This window comes from Cricetulus griseus, chromosome 3 (assembly GCF_003668045.3).
Source record: "Cricetulus griseus strain 17A/GY chromosome 3, alternate assembly CriGri-PICRH-1.0, whole genome shotgun sequence".
Classification (NCBI taxonomy): Eukaryota; Metazoa; Chordata; class Mammalia; order Rodentia; family Cricetidae; genus Cricetulus; species Cricetulus griseus.
This window is the reverse complement of record NC_048596.1, coordinates 39,391,453-39,409,918: the sequence shown is the minus strand read 5'-3', so window position 1 is coordinate 39,409,918 and position 18,466 is coordinate 39,391,453. Positions and strand designations below refer to the sequence as shown.

General features: G+C 41.3%; 1 protein-coding gene and 1 pseudogene across 6 annotated transcripts in view; both read left to right on the top strand.

The window, feature by feature from the left end:
- Cemip2 (cell migration inducing hyaluronidase 2) overlaps positions 1-18,466 on the top strand; it is an 87,706-nt gene that overhangs the window by 49,796 nt on the left and 19,444 nt on the right. For all 6 annotated transcript variants that reach the window (XM_027406529.2, XM_027406526.2, XM_027406527.2 and 3 more), the window contains 6 exons: positions 2,980-3,111; positions 4,626-4,661; positions 5,490-5,645; positions 8,847-9,024; positions 10,912-11,127; positions 15,119-15,327. In XM_027406529.2, the coding sequence (XP_027262330.1) occupies positions 2,980-3,111; positions 4,626-4,661; positions 5,490-5,645; positions 8,847-9,024; positions 10,912-11,127; positions 15,119-15,327 (927 nt within the window). The remainder of the gene's footprint in view (positions 1-2,979; positions 3,112-4,625; positions 4,662-5,489; positions 5,646-8,846; positions 9,025-10,911; positions 11,128-15,118; positions 15,328-18,466) is intronic.
- Positions 15,334-18,237, top strand: LOC107979562 (annotated as a pseudogene).

Below are 18,466 nucleotides of genomic sequence, written 5' to 3'. Positions count from 1 at the left end.
ACCTATTGGCTAGGGATAGTGCCACCCAGAGTGGGCTGGGCCCTCCCGCATCATTTAGCAATCAGGAAAATGACCCACAGAGAGCCCAACAGGCTAGTCTGATCTAGGAAATTCCTCAGTTGAGGAGATTTCTTCCTAGGTAACTATTTTATATCAAGTTGACAATTAAAAACTAATCAGCAAAGCCAAAAGAATAACACAGTTGTTATGGAAAATTGCCTATTTTTTTTTCCTTTTTTCCTGTGTGTGTATGAGACAGTTTCATTGTAGAGTTCTGTCTCATCTAGAACTCCCAGGGACCTGCCTGCCTCTGCATCCCAAGTGTTAGCATTATAGGCAAGAGCCACCAAATCTGGCCACACCTGCTTTTTAAGTCTTTTAGAATTGGTAGTTTTAGTGAGGTGTGCTTTGTCAAGTTGGTGCTGCCAGAAAAATGGTTAAACAATTGGCTCCTTTTCCTGCCTTGAAAGAATTTATACTTGGCTGCAGGGAAAAGGCTGGGCTGGCTCAGTGCTTGTTTCCCAAGTATGAGATGCTAGTTCAATCTCTGGCACCCACATAAAAGCCAGGCATGATATAAAATAGTTACCTGGGAAGAAGTTTCCTCAACTGAGGAATTTCCTGGATCAGTCTGGCCTGTTGGGCTGTCTGTTAGGTGTTTTCCTGATTCCCAGGCAGAGAGAGATAAGAGAAACCCTGGAAAACTTTTGAACAGTGTAGCTGAGTCATCAAGAACCAGGCCCACTGAGAGACCCTGTCTCAAAAAATAATGTGAAGAGTGAATGAGGAAGCCAGCAGACGAACATATGGCCTCCACATATATTTGTTCCCTCACACTTGTGTGCATGTGTGCAGAGGCACACACTATACTTTGTGTGTGTTTGTTTCTATGTATGTGCATGAATGGAGAAGTGAATATTTTTAAGAAGCTGTTGACATTGCAGCTAGACTACCCATTATGGCTTCAGAAGGGCTTTGCTAGATAGGTGGACATGTGCAGACTAGGAAAATGGTAATGGTTCCTCTGGACTCCGAGTTTTCTTACCAGTTCTCAAGTGTGTCCATATTGGTATGGAATTAGACTGACTCCATTAAGAAGTTGTAACTGGAAAGAACTAATTTGGAAGAACAACGACAAGATTCTTGGCAGCTGGTACACGTTTAGTTTTGTGTAAACTGATGTGTAGACTGTGCCCTCATGTGTTCATGCAACCCAGACATGAGTAAAAATGACAACACATATTAGTAATAAGTCAGGCTGTGAATTAAACACCACGATTGCAGGATCCAGCAGATACATTCAGTCTGTTCCTTAGAGAGGAAACTGACTCATTACTTATCAGCTGAGTCTCCCTTCTTGTCTTCAAAATGTGAAATGGTGGGAATTCAGAGATGGGGACTCTTAAGAACACTTTGTTTGAAATTGGGGAATTTCATAAAGAACTTTTCCAAAGGGGTGGGGTGAGGCATTATAAACAATTAGTGCATTAGAACTAATTAATACATTTAAATCAGGGGAGGCGATTGTGTTACTTTTGTTATTGCTGTGACCAAATATTTTACAAGAAGCAACTTAAGCAGGGAAAGGTTTATGTTTGTCCACAGTTTAAAGAAGGGACATCATGGCAGGGAAGAAGGGCATAGTGGCAGGAGTGTGAGGCAGCTGGTCACTCCGCCTCCACAGTCATTGAGCAGAGAGGAATGCTGGTGTCAGCTTGCTGTTTCTTTTTCATTCCATCCAGGACTCCTAGCCCATGGAATGGTACCACTGGCATTTAGGGTGGGTCAGCCTACTTCAGTTTGCCCAGTCTAGATAATTCATCACAGACATGGCTAGAGATGTATTTCCATAATGATTGTACATTTCACCAAGTTGTCATCAGTATTAACAATCAAGGGACTGGAGAGATGCTTAGCAGTTCAGAGTGTGTGCTGCTCTTGCAGAGGACTCTTTACTCCAGCTCCAGGGGATCTGACTTTCTACTTCCCTCTTTCCCACCTCATTGCTTCTTCCCCAGTGACTTGCCTGGCATAGAGTACAGTGGTTGTATAGTATGTGGAGCTCACGTGCCTGAGACCTGTGCTACCCTGGGTCCACAGATACAATAGCAGCATCGTGCAAAGGCTCCTTCCTTCCTATGTGATTGAAAACTCAGTGCAGTGAATTGATTTTTTGAAACAGAATTAAACAGTTTTTTTTTTTTAAATTCCTTCTCCTGTCTTTGTAAAGTGGTAGGCATATGGAATTGAGTTATTATATGACCAGTTTTTGACTTTTTCATTAAAGTCCTTGTAAATGTTATTGAGTGAAGGAAGTAAGTGCAGTCTTTGTGATAAAAAATTCAGTTTGTCTTTTAGGTTTAGGCATTTCCAAGCTGTCTACTGAATTTACATTTGTCTCTGTAAATAGCATACAATTTAATAACATAATTCATATAGATTTATGTTGAAATATATGGTTATTTTTCTCAGTGAGCACCTGTTGTAACATGTAAAATTTTGTGGCGATACACTGGAGTGTCTGGTCTGCATATGGCTGTCTTTTTGTGGGCATGTGTTTTCAGAAGCCTTCTATACATTAATCTTTTAAGAATACTTGAAAGCCCCAGGCAGTGGTGGCACACACCTTTCATCCCAGCAACTGGAAGGCAGAGGCACGAAGATCTCAGTGAGTTCGAGGCCAGCCTGGTCTACGAAATGAGTTCTAGGAAAGAAAGCCAGAGCAGTTACACAGAGAAACCCTGTCTCGAAAAACAAACCAAAGAACAAATGACAGCATTTTTTTTTTTTCCTGGAAACTTACATGTAAATAAATGTAATTGTTTTGAGTATTTGAACTATAAAGAATTAAGTTGTATTTTAACTTTTTTTTAAACATTTGTTTATTTTGGCCTAATTTAAATCCCCGCCTCTTGATCCCATAGTGTGTATATAGACAGTTTCTATTTCCTTTGCTCACTTCACTTTTTCACCCTGCAGGTTCCGGCCTCATCAGGATGCAGACCCTGACAAGCCACGCGTTGCTGCTGTCATCGACAGGTTAATTGCTTTTAAAAACAATGATAACGGTGCCTGGGTCAGAGGAGGAGACATTATTGTCCAGAACTCAGCGTGAGTATTGTCTACAGAGATAACATCTGCTGACACTGCTGGTTACCTTTTTTTTTAAATTTTTATTTTTTGAAGATAGGGCCTCAGGTATCCTAGACTGGCCTTGAACTCACTGTGTAAGCAATGACCTTGAAGTCCTGATCTTTTTGTCTCCACCTTCCTTCCAAGTACTGTTAGAAGTGAATGCCACACAGCCGGTTAGTTTTTGTTTTTTAAACTGAGCAGAGTGAAGGCACAGCCGTAGTTTCTGAGATCATTATATTATTAATTAATTATTAATATTATTAATGCACAGGATGAGCTCTGAGGATGAATACTACAGTTCACAGACTGCAGATGTTCTGAATTTTCTCATTCTGGAGCTTTTGTAGGAACTGCTCTTGTCTAGTGACATAAAATGGCTTCAAAACCGGAATTTAGCTTTATGTAGCAAACACAATTTATGTTGAAGAGCTAAATAAAAATTTTGATACTATCTGAGGTTTTTAATTTTTATTTTATTTTATTTTTATTGTTGTTGTTTTTGGAAACTCTTTAAAGTTTTTCTGATCTTGCCATGCTTCTCAAAATGAAAGTTTTCTAAGACCGTTTTAATATGCCTGTTGACTTGTGTCTTACTGGTGGCAGGAAGTGCCTCACTTGGTTTTTGTTTGTTTGTTTTGTTGTTGTTTTTTCCCAGTTGTATGATTTTTTTCCATGATTTTTATTTTAAACAATACTTTATTTATTTATTTACTTGGTTTTTTTGTTTGTTTGTTTGTTTTGTTTTTTGAGACAGGGTTTCTCTGTGTAGCTTTGGAGCATATCCTGACACTCGCTCTGGAGACCAGGCTGGCCTCAAACTCACAGAGATCCACCTGCCCCTGCCTCCCGAGTGCTGGGATTAAAGGCGTGTGCCACCAATGCCCGGCTCAGTTGCATGATTTTAAGACAGGTCTAGTGCATAGTGAATTAAGTTGGTGTCGAAAAAGAGTTTTGGATTCCTTTCTCCCACTGACCGTTAGTTTCTTGGCTTTTCTCCACCACCTCTGACAGTTTTCACTCCTAAACTTAATACTGTATTAAACCTGTAGGGATGGCTTAGGTCTCAGACTGAAAAATTATAAAGCAAATATCGTGATACAATTCTTTCTAAAAATTAATGATTAAAAACAGATGGTTTAGCTAATACCTTTACATGGTGTTTATTATGTTCCAGACACTACTCAAATACTTGAAATGTTTAGTTTATTTAATTCTCTCAAGAATCCTATGAGAAAGATCATATTATTATTTTTAAACTATAGATGAAAAAACTGGGGGGAAGGGCTTGAGAAACAGATCACAGTTGGCAGAGTCAGGATTTGAACCTGACACCCTTGCCTTGGAATCGACACTGGTGACTAGGATGTTGAACTCTATGTGGGTGGAGAGTGGGCATCAGGACTGTGGTTTTCCAGGTCATCCACTGAGGGAGTTAGTACTTCTGTGTTTCCTGATAACTTAGATGTACCGTCATCTTTCTCCTCTTACAGATTTGCAGACAATGGAAAGGGATTGACCTTTGCCAGGTTTGTAATGGTTTAAAACATTTGATTATTTCAAATCTATAAGGTAAAATCATCCATAGTGTTTTTTGTATGTTTTGGAATGGGGGTGTGGAGTTTGTTTTATAATTTCTTAGTATATAAAAAAGAAAATAAAATGATCACTCTCTTCTTGGTACCACTAGAGGGCCAAAAAAACCCACATTTTTTTTTCCTTCTTCTTTTAAGTAGACTAATTGCATTTATGCCAAAGTTGTAGGTTAATTTTGATGAAATTCCACAGGAGGGTATGGTAGTTGTTAACTTAAAAGAAAACGCTTGAACTTTAGGCTAAAAGTCCTTAAAAATAGAGGATGAAAGAGGAAGACAAACAGTGTGAAGATTAAAAATTATAACTTTCCTTTTAGAGCTTGCTTTAACTTAGAAATAAGCTTTTGAGAACTAAGCTTTCCGTGTGTGTGTGTGTGTGTGTGTGTGTGTGTGTGTGTGTGTGTGTGTGTGTGTGTGTTTGTTTGTGTGTGTGTGCGCATGGTTTCCCGTGTGGGCTTTTGTGTGTTTTCTGCAGTGCTGGGGATCACATCGTTCTATGATGGTGATGCACTCTGCAGCTGCCCTGCAACTCTAGCCTAAGACTTCATATGTTTATATGTAATTTTCAAATAACTCACTAATTGATTGAAGGATTTTTTTTATAGATAGTATAGTATATAGAGGATTTCATAATGTATATCAGAGAAAATGTATTAGGTTAAGATTTTATTTTTTAGCTTTTTAAATGATAGCTTGACTTCTTTTGGGGGGCAGCTTAAACTTCCCCAAGAATGTCTCTAAGCACTGTCCTAATTTCTCCAGTGATGGGAGCTTCCCAAGTGATGAAGGTTCGAGCCAGGAAGTGTCGGAATCCCTCTTTGTCGGGGAGAGTAAGAATTATGGATTTCAAGGTGGACAGAACAAGTATATGGGTATAGGGGGAATAGACCAGAAGCCTCGGACGCTACCCAGGAACAGGTGAGTTGGACTTTGGCAATGGAGAATTAAACAGTGGAGACACAGCTTTTTCCTGTAATAAGCCTGGATATATTGCCTTACTTGGGCTCTTTTCCTGTCTTATTAACAGTACTTACTGTTACCATTATTATTACTGTGTGTTATCCTCATGAGATTTTAGAGCATTAATAATTATCCATGTCATAGGTTTTATTATCAGTTTTATGAAGGAGCTGTTCTTGTTTCTTATCCCTTACATAAGACCTTATATAAGTGGATTTTTTTTCTCTTGATTTTTTTTTCTTTCTTGAGACATAGAAGTTGCCAAACCATAAACTATGACATTAGGTCAGTTTCCCTGCAATTCATGATGCTGGTTTTTCAGAAATAGCTACTGGAAAAGGGAAATTACCTCTGAAAAGAGCCCTAGAAAATGAAAGTTGGTGGATGCCAAAGCCGACTCAGAACCCAGCTGAGGCCATGTAATTAAGTGTGTTTGAGATGGCGAGGGGGTTGGGACAGAATAGGGCAGGTTTTCTATCATCACAATCAGAGTCCTTTCTCTCTTTCTTTTTTTTTTTTGGTGAACTTTTTAAAATTGAAAATAGGTTCTTCTCTCATACAATACACCCCAAGCACAGTTTCCCCTCCCTCTACTCCTCCTAGCTCCCCCACACCTCCTGTGTCCCTCAGATCCACTCCCCCACTGGAAGCCTTGCCTAGCTATAAAAGATGACAAGTTCAGACTCCATTATCCTCCAGTACTAGGAATCCTAACTGAGGTCACCCTGATAGATTCCAGGAAGTTCCCACTGCACTAGGTTTCCACACTAGGTTTCCTCCCAAGGGCGTCCAATTCCACCTGTCTCTCCCACACTCTCTCCCTCACCCCCCCCCATCCCTTTCATCTGGTTCTTACCTGTTCCCAATTACTCTCAGAATCTAGTCTATTTTCCTTGCCCCCCTATAAAGCCCTCCTGTCTACCTAACTTCTCTGGGTCCGTGGGTTGTAGCTTGGTTATCATTTACTTAACAGCAATTGTTCACTTATAAATGAGTACATATCATGTGTGTCTGTCTGGGTCAGGGTTACCTCACTCAGGATGATTTTTTTTCTAGTAGTATCCATTTGCCTGAAAATTTCATAAAGTTATTTTTTTTAATCCTCTGAGTTACTCAAATGTGTAAATGTACTGCATTTTCTTTATCCATTCTTTGGTTGGGAGACATCTAGGTTGTTTCCAGTTTCTGGCTATTATGAATAAAGCCAAAATGATCATAGTTGAGCATGTGTCCTTGTGGAAAGAATGGAGTGTTCTTTGGGTATGTGGCCAAAAGTGGGATAGCTGGGTCTTGAGGTAGATCCAGTCCCAATTTTCTGAGGAATTACCATATTGACAATCAGAGTACTTAAGGCAGCACGTAGCACTAGAACACCCTTCCAAGCTCATTAACCCAGCACCCAGGACTGAGGCTCACTTTGGAGCGGTCTTCATATATATGTGGGAAATTCAGGTAGAGGAAAGTCTTAGTGATTTTCTCAAGACCCCACTTCCAAGCTGATGTCATGGTCCACCGAGAATCAGACCATATGTGGGAATGCTCTCTGGGTGTGGCTCAGGATGAGGTGGGGGGAGGCAGACAGACTGTCAGTTTTCCTGGTGTCCTGTGCTGGATCCTGTCTGGGCTCTTATCCTTGTGAACGTGTACTCTGTAGCAATCCTGTTGGTTCATGAATACTAGTAGCAAAAAGAACTTTCTGTTTCGTATGGTGTGGTGCTGAAGGCTGACCCCAAGGATTCATATATTTGAGGAACGTGCTGTCTACACCCAAATGTATCCCCAGCCATACCAGAATGTTCAGTAGCTAGCATTTATCAAATGCTTGCCAAGGCTCACCTTCATTTAACCCCCACGAAACACAAGCAGGTATACACTGCACCTTCCTGCTTTATGAACGGCAGCTTGTTAAGTAATGGAGGTGGGATTTGAACCCATTGAGCTTGGCTTCAGCTTTGTGTGCTTCGTTCGTGGTTATGCTGTATCTCCTTCTCACCATGTGTTTTACAGAAGCACAGGTTGTTGGCGGCGTGGTCTGTAGTGTGATGGCAACCAGCTTTTTTCTGTCTTTATTTTACACTGACGTCTAGTTTCATTTCAAAATGCTTTTTGTATCTTTGCTCAGGAAGAGTAAAGAAACAACAAAAACTTGCTCAAAAACTTGCTCCTGGATTAATGAATTCAGGTTTTATTTGACTGTGTTTATAGTCTTGTCTGTGAGGGTTAAGTCATGTTGATTTATGTGCCCAGAGTCAATGCATGAAGTATAGTTTTAATCAGACAGTTGGGTTTTATTGCTAGTCTAAACATTGTTGTTGTCAAACTCTGCCAAGGTATATAGGCCAGCCGCTGTAGAAATCCTCTGCAATACTGTTAGTAATGACTTTAATAGGTGAAGAAACCCAAAGAATTCAGAATATTATGCTTTAAATAAGATTGCTTTATTATATAATAAAGTCACCAAATAGGGCATTAGCTTTATACATTAATTCTGGTTAGGAATTACAAGCATAAGAAAAGGGGAAGAAGGATACATGGAAAACATTACTCTAGCCCCTCTGACAGCCCAGGCCTGAGGACCTAGATTGCGCATCCTCACCTGCTTTTATGTCTTACCTTTTATCATTGTTCTGTGGCTTCACAGGAGGCTGTCTCTGCTCCCACAGATTTGTCTTTTAGAACAAAAATACAGAGTTACCAAATGTAACATCCTTCTCCTTCCCTTTTCTGCCTCTCTCCTTCTCCTCTTCTTCCTTCTCATTTTTTGTATGGTACCCAGGACCATGTTAGGTAATCACTCTACAACTGCATCATTCTAAGCTGCATCCCCAGCCCTAAACAAAGCATCAACAGTGAGTTGGTTCAGGGAAGTTCTTTAGAGAGATCTCTGTTATATCCAAAACAGCTTGTCTCTCTCCACCCAGTCTATTGTATTACAGTATCTTAATTTTCTCTGTAGCACCAATTATCTGCAGTTATTTTTATTTTTTTAGTCTCTTCTAGGATATTGTATTTTTCACTCCATTACAGCTTGTGTCTTGCTTACCACTGTGTCTTGGAATTTTATTTGGTGCTTACAGGGTACATAGCAGTATTCATAAAACATAAATGCCGTGAAAGGGATTGGCTCACATTTATTAAACATATCTTGTATTTTAATAGGACATTCCCAATTCGAGGCTTTCAGATTTATGATGGGCCTATTCATCTCACAAAGAGCACTTTCAAAAAGTATGTGCCAACTCCAGACAGGTACAGCAGTGCAATTGGCTTCCTCATGAAGAATTCCTGGCAGACCACACCTAGGAATAATGTTTCCCTTGTGAAGTTTGGTCCACAGGTAAGTATATTCTCGTGGCTCCTTCACAGGGACTGTGGGGGGGGGGGGGAGAACACATACCCAAAGACAAGGTCTAAACGAAGGACTTGCACTGAGTCTGAATGACAGGAAGAAATGTGTTTATAGTTGCAACTCCTAACCCATACACTCCATCCCATTGAGTTCAGGGTGGGAACAGAAGTCTGATGTGACTTAGGCTGTTTTTGACAGGAGATGATGGCTTCAACACAATAATGACTTAGAATGATGATATGAGGAGATTGTCCAGTTTCCTAGGAACAAGATGGCTATGATTTTGGGACATTGAGTAGTAAGCTGGACAATAGACCTATGTGCAGTGAGATACTTTTCTATGGCTTGTAGGAAACTGGGGGATACAAAGTTAGGATAAAGAGGCATATTGGGCAGTATGATAGAAATTGGGTTTGGACAGAAGATGATAAAGAAGACTTAAATTTTGTATTTATGTTGTAGTTGCCCCCAGAATATTTTTCTTAGTTTTTCTATTACCTACAATATACAGGACACTTTCCTTGGAACCTCAGGCCTGGTCCATCTTACTGATTCTATGATAGTAGTGGCATGAGAGAGACTAAGCCTCAAGCTTCCTGACCCACAGACAGCCAACATTAGAACATAACTTACAATTCTTTCATCACGTCCGCGTAAAATGTGTAGTGGCCTGGTTTAAAATATTACTTGAGATAGGTTTTTCAAAGCCATAGCATAAGAGAATCCATAGTGATTGCATCCTTGCTATGGTGGGGATACTGTTGGAACCATTTGTGAATGCAAGAGAAAGGGAGACAGTAGCCAAGAACCCAGAGCCAGCTGACTACAAGCAATGCTGTTTTCCATCGAGGAGCTTATCGTTTAGATGTGTTGTTGACACACAGGCATGGCTGGTTGAGGAGTGCACAGAAGTGTTTAGAAGTGCTTTTGTCTGCCCTGACAAATGTTTGCTCCTAACGAGCATTAGCTAAATGATGTCACCCACAGCCTGCTTTCTAACAGAACACTATGTGTTTAGTAAAGACATTATTTCAGCTTACTTTTCATTAGCTGTGCTAGGGATTCAAACCAGGGCCTTGCATACCCTGGCAAGGGTTCCACCAACTGAGCTACATTGGCAGCCTCCTAGGAAGGTTTTAAAGTAACCCCTGAGCCAGGTATCTTTTGCACTTAGAGGCGATGCAGCAGCAGCTGTTTTCCAGCAGATTCTAGTGTGCTTAGCAACACTTTGTCATCTTTAGCCAGCACCAACACCATGTGTCCTTTTTGGACTCCACTGAGTTTTTGCTGGATAAGTAACTAAGTCACTTGGAGTGAAGTAAAATGATTATTGGGATACTTGGAATCCGTTTTTATTTAAATCATGTTCAATTTGTTTACAGGGGAATGCACAAGATCTCACATGTGGAGTTAGTTTGTTTGTTTATCTATTTATTTATTTATTTGAGACAGGATTTCATTGAGTAATAGGCCTTCCTGGAACTCGATTTTTTAGATTAGCCTGGCCTTGAACTCACAGAGATTCACCTGCCTCTGCCTCCCCAGTGCTGAGATAAAGGCGTGCACCACCATGCCCAGCTACATGTGGAGTTTATAATAGTTTTCAAGTAAATATACCTGGTTCTACTTTCTCTTCTCCCAGCTTTATCATTTAAGTGGATGGGGGTGGGGGGAGAGAATAAAAATGAAGTTGCAGTTTAATGCTTCCCAGTAGAGCTTCACGATGCTTTAGAAATATTTTTGCACAAGCATGTCACTTTGTAGAACTCAGATCAACTGGCTACCGTGGTTGACGATGCCAGTGACCTCTGTGACTCCTGCTACTCTGTGGCAGGAACCTCCTTTTGTGATGCTTTTAGTTTTGTCTGCTGCCAGGTCTCTCTGAACGTCTTCTTTGGAAAGCCTGGCCCGTGGTTTGAGGATTGTGAGCTGGACGGCGATAAGAATTCCATTTTCCATGACATTGATGGCTCTGTGACAGGATACAAGGATGCCTATGTGGGAAGGATGGACAACTATCTGATCCGCCATCCAAACTGTGTCAACGTCACTAGGTGGAATGCAGTGGTCTGCAGTGGGACCTATGCCCAGGTAGGCCCAGCAGGTGGTCCAGGCCTGCAGCTCCTGGCAGTGCTACCCTCTGGGAGGATGACAACTCCCTCAGAGTGACTGGGGGTTTCCCAAGCACAGTCTTTAGGAGGAGAGGGGAGGAAAGCAAGTGACAATGGGAGGGTAGGGAGGAACATTTTACCAAAAGCTCCTTCAAACCAGTTAAATCAGAGACGTGAGTCAGTAGGGGAGGGTAGGAGAATGCGCTTAGTCAGATAGAGTTGCAATAGCTTGGACATGAGAAGCCATGTTTCTTTTACCGAGGCAAGGTCTCCCCATGTCTGGCTTTGGATTTGTGGCAATCCTCCTGGCTGTGTCTCCCCTTCCTGTGGGCGGAGACTGTAGGCGAGTACTATACCAGATAGTTAGGTCTGATGTTTCTTGACCTTCAGTTTTTTGTGCCACATTCCAAGTATGACCTTTGCTTTCAGGGTCCTTCTCTCTGTGAAATCTGACTTTGAGAAAGAATATCAGTGAGTCACCGAGAAAGTGTAGTGTTCCAAGGAAAGAAATGAGGTTTGGCAATAAATGGACAAGAAGGAATCCAGGGAAATTCTAATGATATGATGATAGTCTATGGAGACATGAAAGGGATAGCACAAAGAAACGGAGGAATACTTCTTTGAAACCATTAAGCTAGTCTATATTTTAACAGATGAGAGGCTTACTTGCAAAGTTTGAGTAGTTAAGAGAGAGCACAGACTCTGAAGTCAGGCGGACTGGATTCGAACCCTGGATTTTGTTATTTGCTGAAGTGAGAGGTGGGTCCGTTAAAGGATATTCTGTGGCCAGGCATAATGAGGAGAGTGACAGGACAGGATGCTTTCATGGAACACATTTAGCATGTGGTCTGGCCTCAGCTGAAATGCCAACTGCCATTTGAAGAGCAGGGTTGTAAGTCACAAAGCTGGTTTTAACAGTGGGATTTGGAATGATGGACAATCTTACAGAGCTGAGGCATCAATTTCCCAGAATCTTGGAGGGAGAGAATTGAATCCTTATCCCCATATTTAGGGTGGTAAAAGTGGGGGATTTAATAATAGATTGCTAGGCTGGGAGTGGTGATGCATGGCTGTGATTCCAGTATTCAGGGGGCTAATGAATGTAGATCTCTACTTCTTGGTTAGCTTGGGCTACATAGCACATTATGTGTCTCAAAAAAAAAAAAAAATTAGAGGAGATAAAAGAATAAAAGAAGGAGCCGATTTGAGCACAAAGAAGGGAACTGGAGGAAGAACAAAGGACAAGGGGTGCTGTAAGTCACACTAGACTGTGAAGGTCCATACCAGATGCCTGTCTTTGTTAATGTGGTTTTTCCCTGCCACTGACCTTGGCTCGCAGCCCACTAAGCACAAGTGCATACATTTGTGGGCTCCTGCTCGGTGCTTCCCCAAGTGCCCCAGGTTTGATGTGGTTTTCATCTCCTCGGCCTTCTGTAGCTGGCTTAGAGCAGAATTCTTCATTACTCTTCTGACTTTGAAATGACTGTAAAAGAATGTTACTCTTAAAAAAAAAAAAAAAAGTCTAGATTGTTCTCTGTAGACAAGCAAAAGGCTTAAGAGGGATGAAGACTGGACAACATTTCCTCTGTATTTTTTTTTTTTTTTTAGTTCTTTTGTTGTGGGAATTTCTCATTCTTTTGAACAGATGGGGGTGGGAGGAGGTAATAGAGCACCAAGTCCTTCAGAGGGGATGAGGAGTGGATGGAGAGTTAATAAAAAAGAACAGAAAGTGGTTTAAAGTGTGATCCCCATCTTTCATTTTGTTCTTATTCAGATTTGCCCAGATCCACAGTTAAATGTCCCCATCAATACTTAGACTCCAAGTATACTCAAAAATTCAAACCAAAACCAAAATAAGGAGCCTTTGTCCTTTTTGTAGCTGTGGTTCTTATTTAATTTTTTTGCTAACCATGTGTACTTGTGTGTGTGTGTGTGTGTGTGTGTGTGTGTGTGTGTGTCCATGCCAGACTGTTTGACTGAAAATAGTGAATACTCACTAATGAAGATGTTATGTCTGTGAAGTATGTGGTATATTTTTCATAAATTCCAGTTTTTAACTAAATATTATACATTCTCATTCATTTACTCAGTCAGCCATGTGACTTTGGATTTGTAATGCTGTTTCAGATAGGAACCTAATCATTCCACCTTAGGAAGCAGTGTAGTCATTTTATTTCTGTGTAGCTAAAGGAAGGCCTGAGTCATTTATGCTTCCCAGGAGACTCAAAGAATGGGAGAACCACAGGTCAGAAATTCTTTCCTGGAGATTTGCAATTTGGGCAGAAGCCCAAATCTGTAGCTGTTTGCTTTCATTTACAAGTAATATAGTGTGCATTTTTGGCACAGGTGTCAAGACAGAATTGTCATTCTTTTTGTTTGTTTATTTTTCTTTTTGTTTTTTTAGAGACAGGGTTTTTCTGGGTAGTCCTGGCTGTCCTGGAACTTGTTCTGTAGACCAGGCTGGCATCAAACTCAGAGATCTGCCTGCCTCTGCCTCCCAAGTGGTGGGATTAAAGACATGTGCCCCCACGCCTGGCTTTTCAGAATTGCTATTCTTTAGTTGCTTGTAAGTCCTTTGAGGTGAATTTCCACCTGTTCCAGACTGGCTTGAAGGATGAGGCACTCAGGAAGAACAGTGTTAGCATTGGGAGTCCACAGTTATGCATACTACCTCAGGTTGTCCTTTGGTAGAAGGCAGAAGGTATGTCTGTCTATCTGTCAGTCTGTTTCCCTCTCAAATTCATATTCATATGATAATCCATCATGTATGATATGTCTGTAATAACTGTTTATTTAAAGGCTGGGATAACACAGTAAAGTGGTACACAGTTGTAATCCCAATGCTGGGAAGACAGAGACAGGTGGATTTCAGGGGATGGCTGGCCAGCAGCATCTAACCCTGATCGATGGGGCCCATGCCCATAAGATCCTGTCTTAGAGAACAAGGTGGATAGTTTCTGAGCAGCAATGACACCTGACGGCATCCTTCAGTCTCCACAATCTCATACACATGTGCCTACACACTTGCATGCATATAAGAGTACACAAGCATGTGCATATGAACACACACACACCCCAAAAATGTATTTAAAGGAACATAATCGCTAGTCTTATGTTTCCTGCTTCTATTCTGAATTTGTAAGTGGTGTACAAGGCTAAATTTTCCCAAGGGATGAGTGTTGAGAAGATATTCTGACTCCAAGAACATAAATGGAGGAGCCTGTGTGAACCAAGTTATAGAAGAGTCCAGTGAATTGTGGGTAAAATGTCAGTATCCTGCATATGATTTTGTTCTCCTGAAGAATGTGTTGCTGGATATTGATTTATTTTAGGAAATTGTTCTGAGGCGTGTCCTGCGGGGGATGCCTTGGCAGAAGGCTTTCGTTTGGCCTGGAACGTGGCTCAAATGCTACTGGAAAAAAAATCAGGGCTTTCCAATTTCTGTGAGCTTAGCATGTTTTTCCAGATGCTGTAGAGAGCTTTTTAACTTTTAGTTTTAAATGGGTGGAAAATGACTTCTTGGGCAAGTGGAGGTCATGGAAGACTAAAGCCAGAGCTCTCAGATATGAAGTTACCACAGCATGGATCAGAAGGGGGTCTTAGATTTGCCTGGAGGCATATCAGTTTCCCTGTGTTTGCTGATTTGTGTTGGATTTGTGTTCTTCAGATGGAGTGGTTTCTGTGACAAGCTGTGCAAACCACAGACATTCTCCATCCTGATGAATAAGCTAGCCTGTGATGCTGGAATTGATGATCTTGGCTGGCAGAACGAGAGTCTGGTTTTAGCCATGTCTAGCTTAAGCAGTCTGCATCGTAAGCATGGCTTAGGCCACTTGGCCACTGCGTATTTGGGCTGGCACTTATCATGGAATCTCTTTTCAATGTACAGACCCTTGCTGTGTGCTGGATAAGTTCTTGGAACTGTTTAATCTTTTATTCACTTCCTTTCTATTCTTAACTTTTTCTTAAAGGTGTATGTTCAGACATGGAACACTCCGAATCTTAGCATGATCATCACACGAGATGAATACCCATCCCACCCAATGGTGCTTCGGGGTATCAACCAGAGGGCCATTTCCCCCCAGTACCAGCCCGTTGTCATGCTGGAGAAGGGCTACACCATTCACTGGAACGGTCCGGCGCCACGCATCACTTTCTTGTACCTCGTGAACTTCAACAAGTAATGTTTCTATTTCTGTCATTGCAAACAGTTGAGCAGGCAGTCACAGTAGAAAAAAGAATGACATAACACGAAGCTGTTGCATGCACTGTACTCTTGTGGAGTAGGCTGTGAGGATGGAATTGTGATTGTGCAAGGTATTATACGACCGATTTGGCTTTTAAGACAATTTCTTTTTCTCTGTTGTTAGGTATTGTGTACAGAAAAGCTTGCTCACAGTGAGGGTCTGGTTTTATCCATGTCTAGCTCAAGCAGGCTGCATCATAAGCATGCTTTTGTTAGTATGCTTTGTTTTGTTTTGTTGTTATCTGAGGTAGTTGGGATTCAATCCAGGACCTCCAGTACGTTAGCAAAAACTCTTCTCAAAGCAATACCATCTACTCAAAAGATAGGTTTTAATAGCATCTGCTGAGCATTGCAGTTTCCCAAAGCTGGTCCCAGTTTTATGTGGTTTTCTGAGTAAGCATGTGGAAAGTTAAACTAAAAGGCTGGCTTGCTTTCTTTTCTCTTCTTTCATCCCTCCACCCCACCCCAAGTGGGGAAGAGAACTGACACAGCCTTGCTATGTAGTCCATACTGGCCTTGAAATTGTGACAATCCTCCTGCCTTGGTTTTCCAAGTGCTAGGATTATGGTATGGATCATAACAGCTGACAATATTGAGAGAATTTTGAGTCCAAGCATAGACAGGACAAAAGATAGTGACATGATTAGTTTGGTAATGGCTTTTCGGACAAAAGGAAGGAATGTTGGGGCATGAATACCAGGATTTTCCCACTCCTACCTTCAAGTGTCCTTCTGTTTTTGTCTTGTGTCAATAATAAACATTATTAAGTTTATTAAGTGCATCAATAATAAACCCCGAGTCCCCAGAATGTATTAATGTTTCTCTGAGGGAAAGAAATCAAAGCACCTTTCCTTCCAGTAGGTTTACCAAGCCCAGATTTGGATTCTCCACTTCTTCCTCTTCATTCCTCCTCTCTAGTCTGCCCATTGCATGAGTCGAATCTTCCTGCCTGAGTGCTGTTTGTCTGTCCCTATCCCTGAGTGTCTGCATTTGTGTCTTTAACAAAGGGGTTCACACTATTGAACAGTATAGAAAGCATCACCTGGCAAAGGAGTGAGGACACTTTAGAGAAATCTTAAACAGAGTTTCACAAGGAATAAAGCTTTATTGTCTCGCTGAGCCCAGCTCTCCCAGATAACAACTAGTACTGCAAGCATCACCGCAAACAATCTTCTCAGCCTGTATCCATGTGGCTTCCAGCATCTGTGGTGGATATTTGTTTAATAAGGTTGCTTTCATCCTATTTGCTATATTCAGCATTTGTTACCATAATATACGTTGGGTCAGGAACATGGAAGAGTACATAGCTTAAAATTACAGCTTAGTTTGTAAAAGTTGATTACACAGGAAATCCAAGTCAAGTACGATTGATTGGTACAGTGTTTTCGTAAAGGCAGGTTAATCAGACAGGCTGAGGACACAGTGGGGTAGCAGTCTTCAGTCTTAAGTGGCCTCAAGGAGTCTTCTTAACTTGGCTGTAAGGTTCAGCAAAATTCCAGTCTTACTAAGGATCATATCTGTGAGTCAGGATTCTTGGTCCAGAGACAATAACCCTGAGAGGATGGAGCCTGAAGACATCATCGAGAGTAACTGGAATGAGATTTGATGACATGAATCTCTCAGAAGACCTTCTCTATGGTATTTATGCCTCTGGTTTTGAGACATCCTTTGCCACCCAGCAGGGAGCCATTCTTCCTTGTGTCAAGGGGGTTATGATGCGATTGCTCAAGCCCACTCTGGGATTGGGAAAACAATTGAATTTGCCATATCAATTCTTCAGCACCTCTAAAGGCCAATCACTGCTTTTTTTGGTCCTGGCATTCACTCATGAATTGGCTCAGCAGATACAAAACTTAGTTATGGCACTAGGAGACTGTGTGGATGCCTCTTCTGTTGCCTGTTTGGGGGGCACTAATGAACATGCTTAGGTACAGAAGCTGTAGAAGGAAGTTCCCCAAAATCATTGTGAGTACCCTAGCCAGGTATTTGATACACTTAACTGGAGATAACCTGTCCCCCAAATATATCAAGAGGTTTGCACTGTGTAAGGCAGATGAAATGTTAAGCCATGGGCTCAAGGACTTTATCTATGATATATTCCAAAAGCTCAACAGTACCGGGTATTTTTGTTGTTGGCTGCACTGCCTTCTGATGTCCTCGAGGTCACCAAGAAGTTCAATGAGAGAGCCCATTCAGATTCTTGTCAAGAAAGAAGAATTGACCCTGGAGGTTATCTGCCAATGTACATCAGTGTGGAACAAGAGGAGTGGAAGCTTGACACACTGTGTCTTGTATGATACACTGGCTGTCACCCAGGCAGTAATCTTCATCAATACCAGCAGGAAGGTGTGGCTTGGCTCACTAAGAAGATGCATGCCTGGGATTTCACTGTTTTTGCCATGCATAGAGATACGGACCAAAAGGAATGAGACGTGACCATGAGAGAGTTCCAGTCTGGTTCTAGAAAAGTATTAATTACCACTGGTCTCCATTGCCAGAAGTTATCAATCCTACTGACAGGGCAAACTATATCCACAGAATTGGTCATGGTGGTATTTGACTGTAAAGGTGTGGCTTTTAACATGGTGACAGAAGACGATATTGAGACTTTCTACAACTCTTGCACTGAAAAGATGTCCCCCACCCCACTCCAGTGTTGTGGACTTCATTTGAGGGGCTGTCCTGCTACATGGCCCTAGCCAGGGTTCAATCCTAGAGGACTGAAGAACAGCTGGAATGGGGAGGGAAGGGAACCAAGGGATGGACATCTTGTTTTATTTTTCCTCTCTTTAAATAAAGGTTACTTTTAGTGGCAAATAAATAAATAAATAGAATAAAACTCAATTTCTTAGAATTGTAGAATGTAAGAGAGATTTTCATAACTATGTCTCGTCACACTGTCTCAACTGACCAGTTGTCTATTCTCACAGTGTCACATTTATTCCAAGGCTGTAATTTTCACTACTTTATTCATTTACTGTATGTCAGTTGATATAAAAATGAATGAGCTCACATTAGAGAGATGGGGAAAATATCAAGTAAATACATGTCTGTTTCTTCCTCTCTTTGCTCC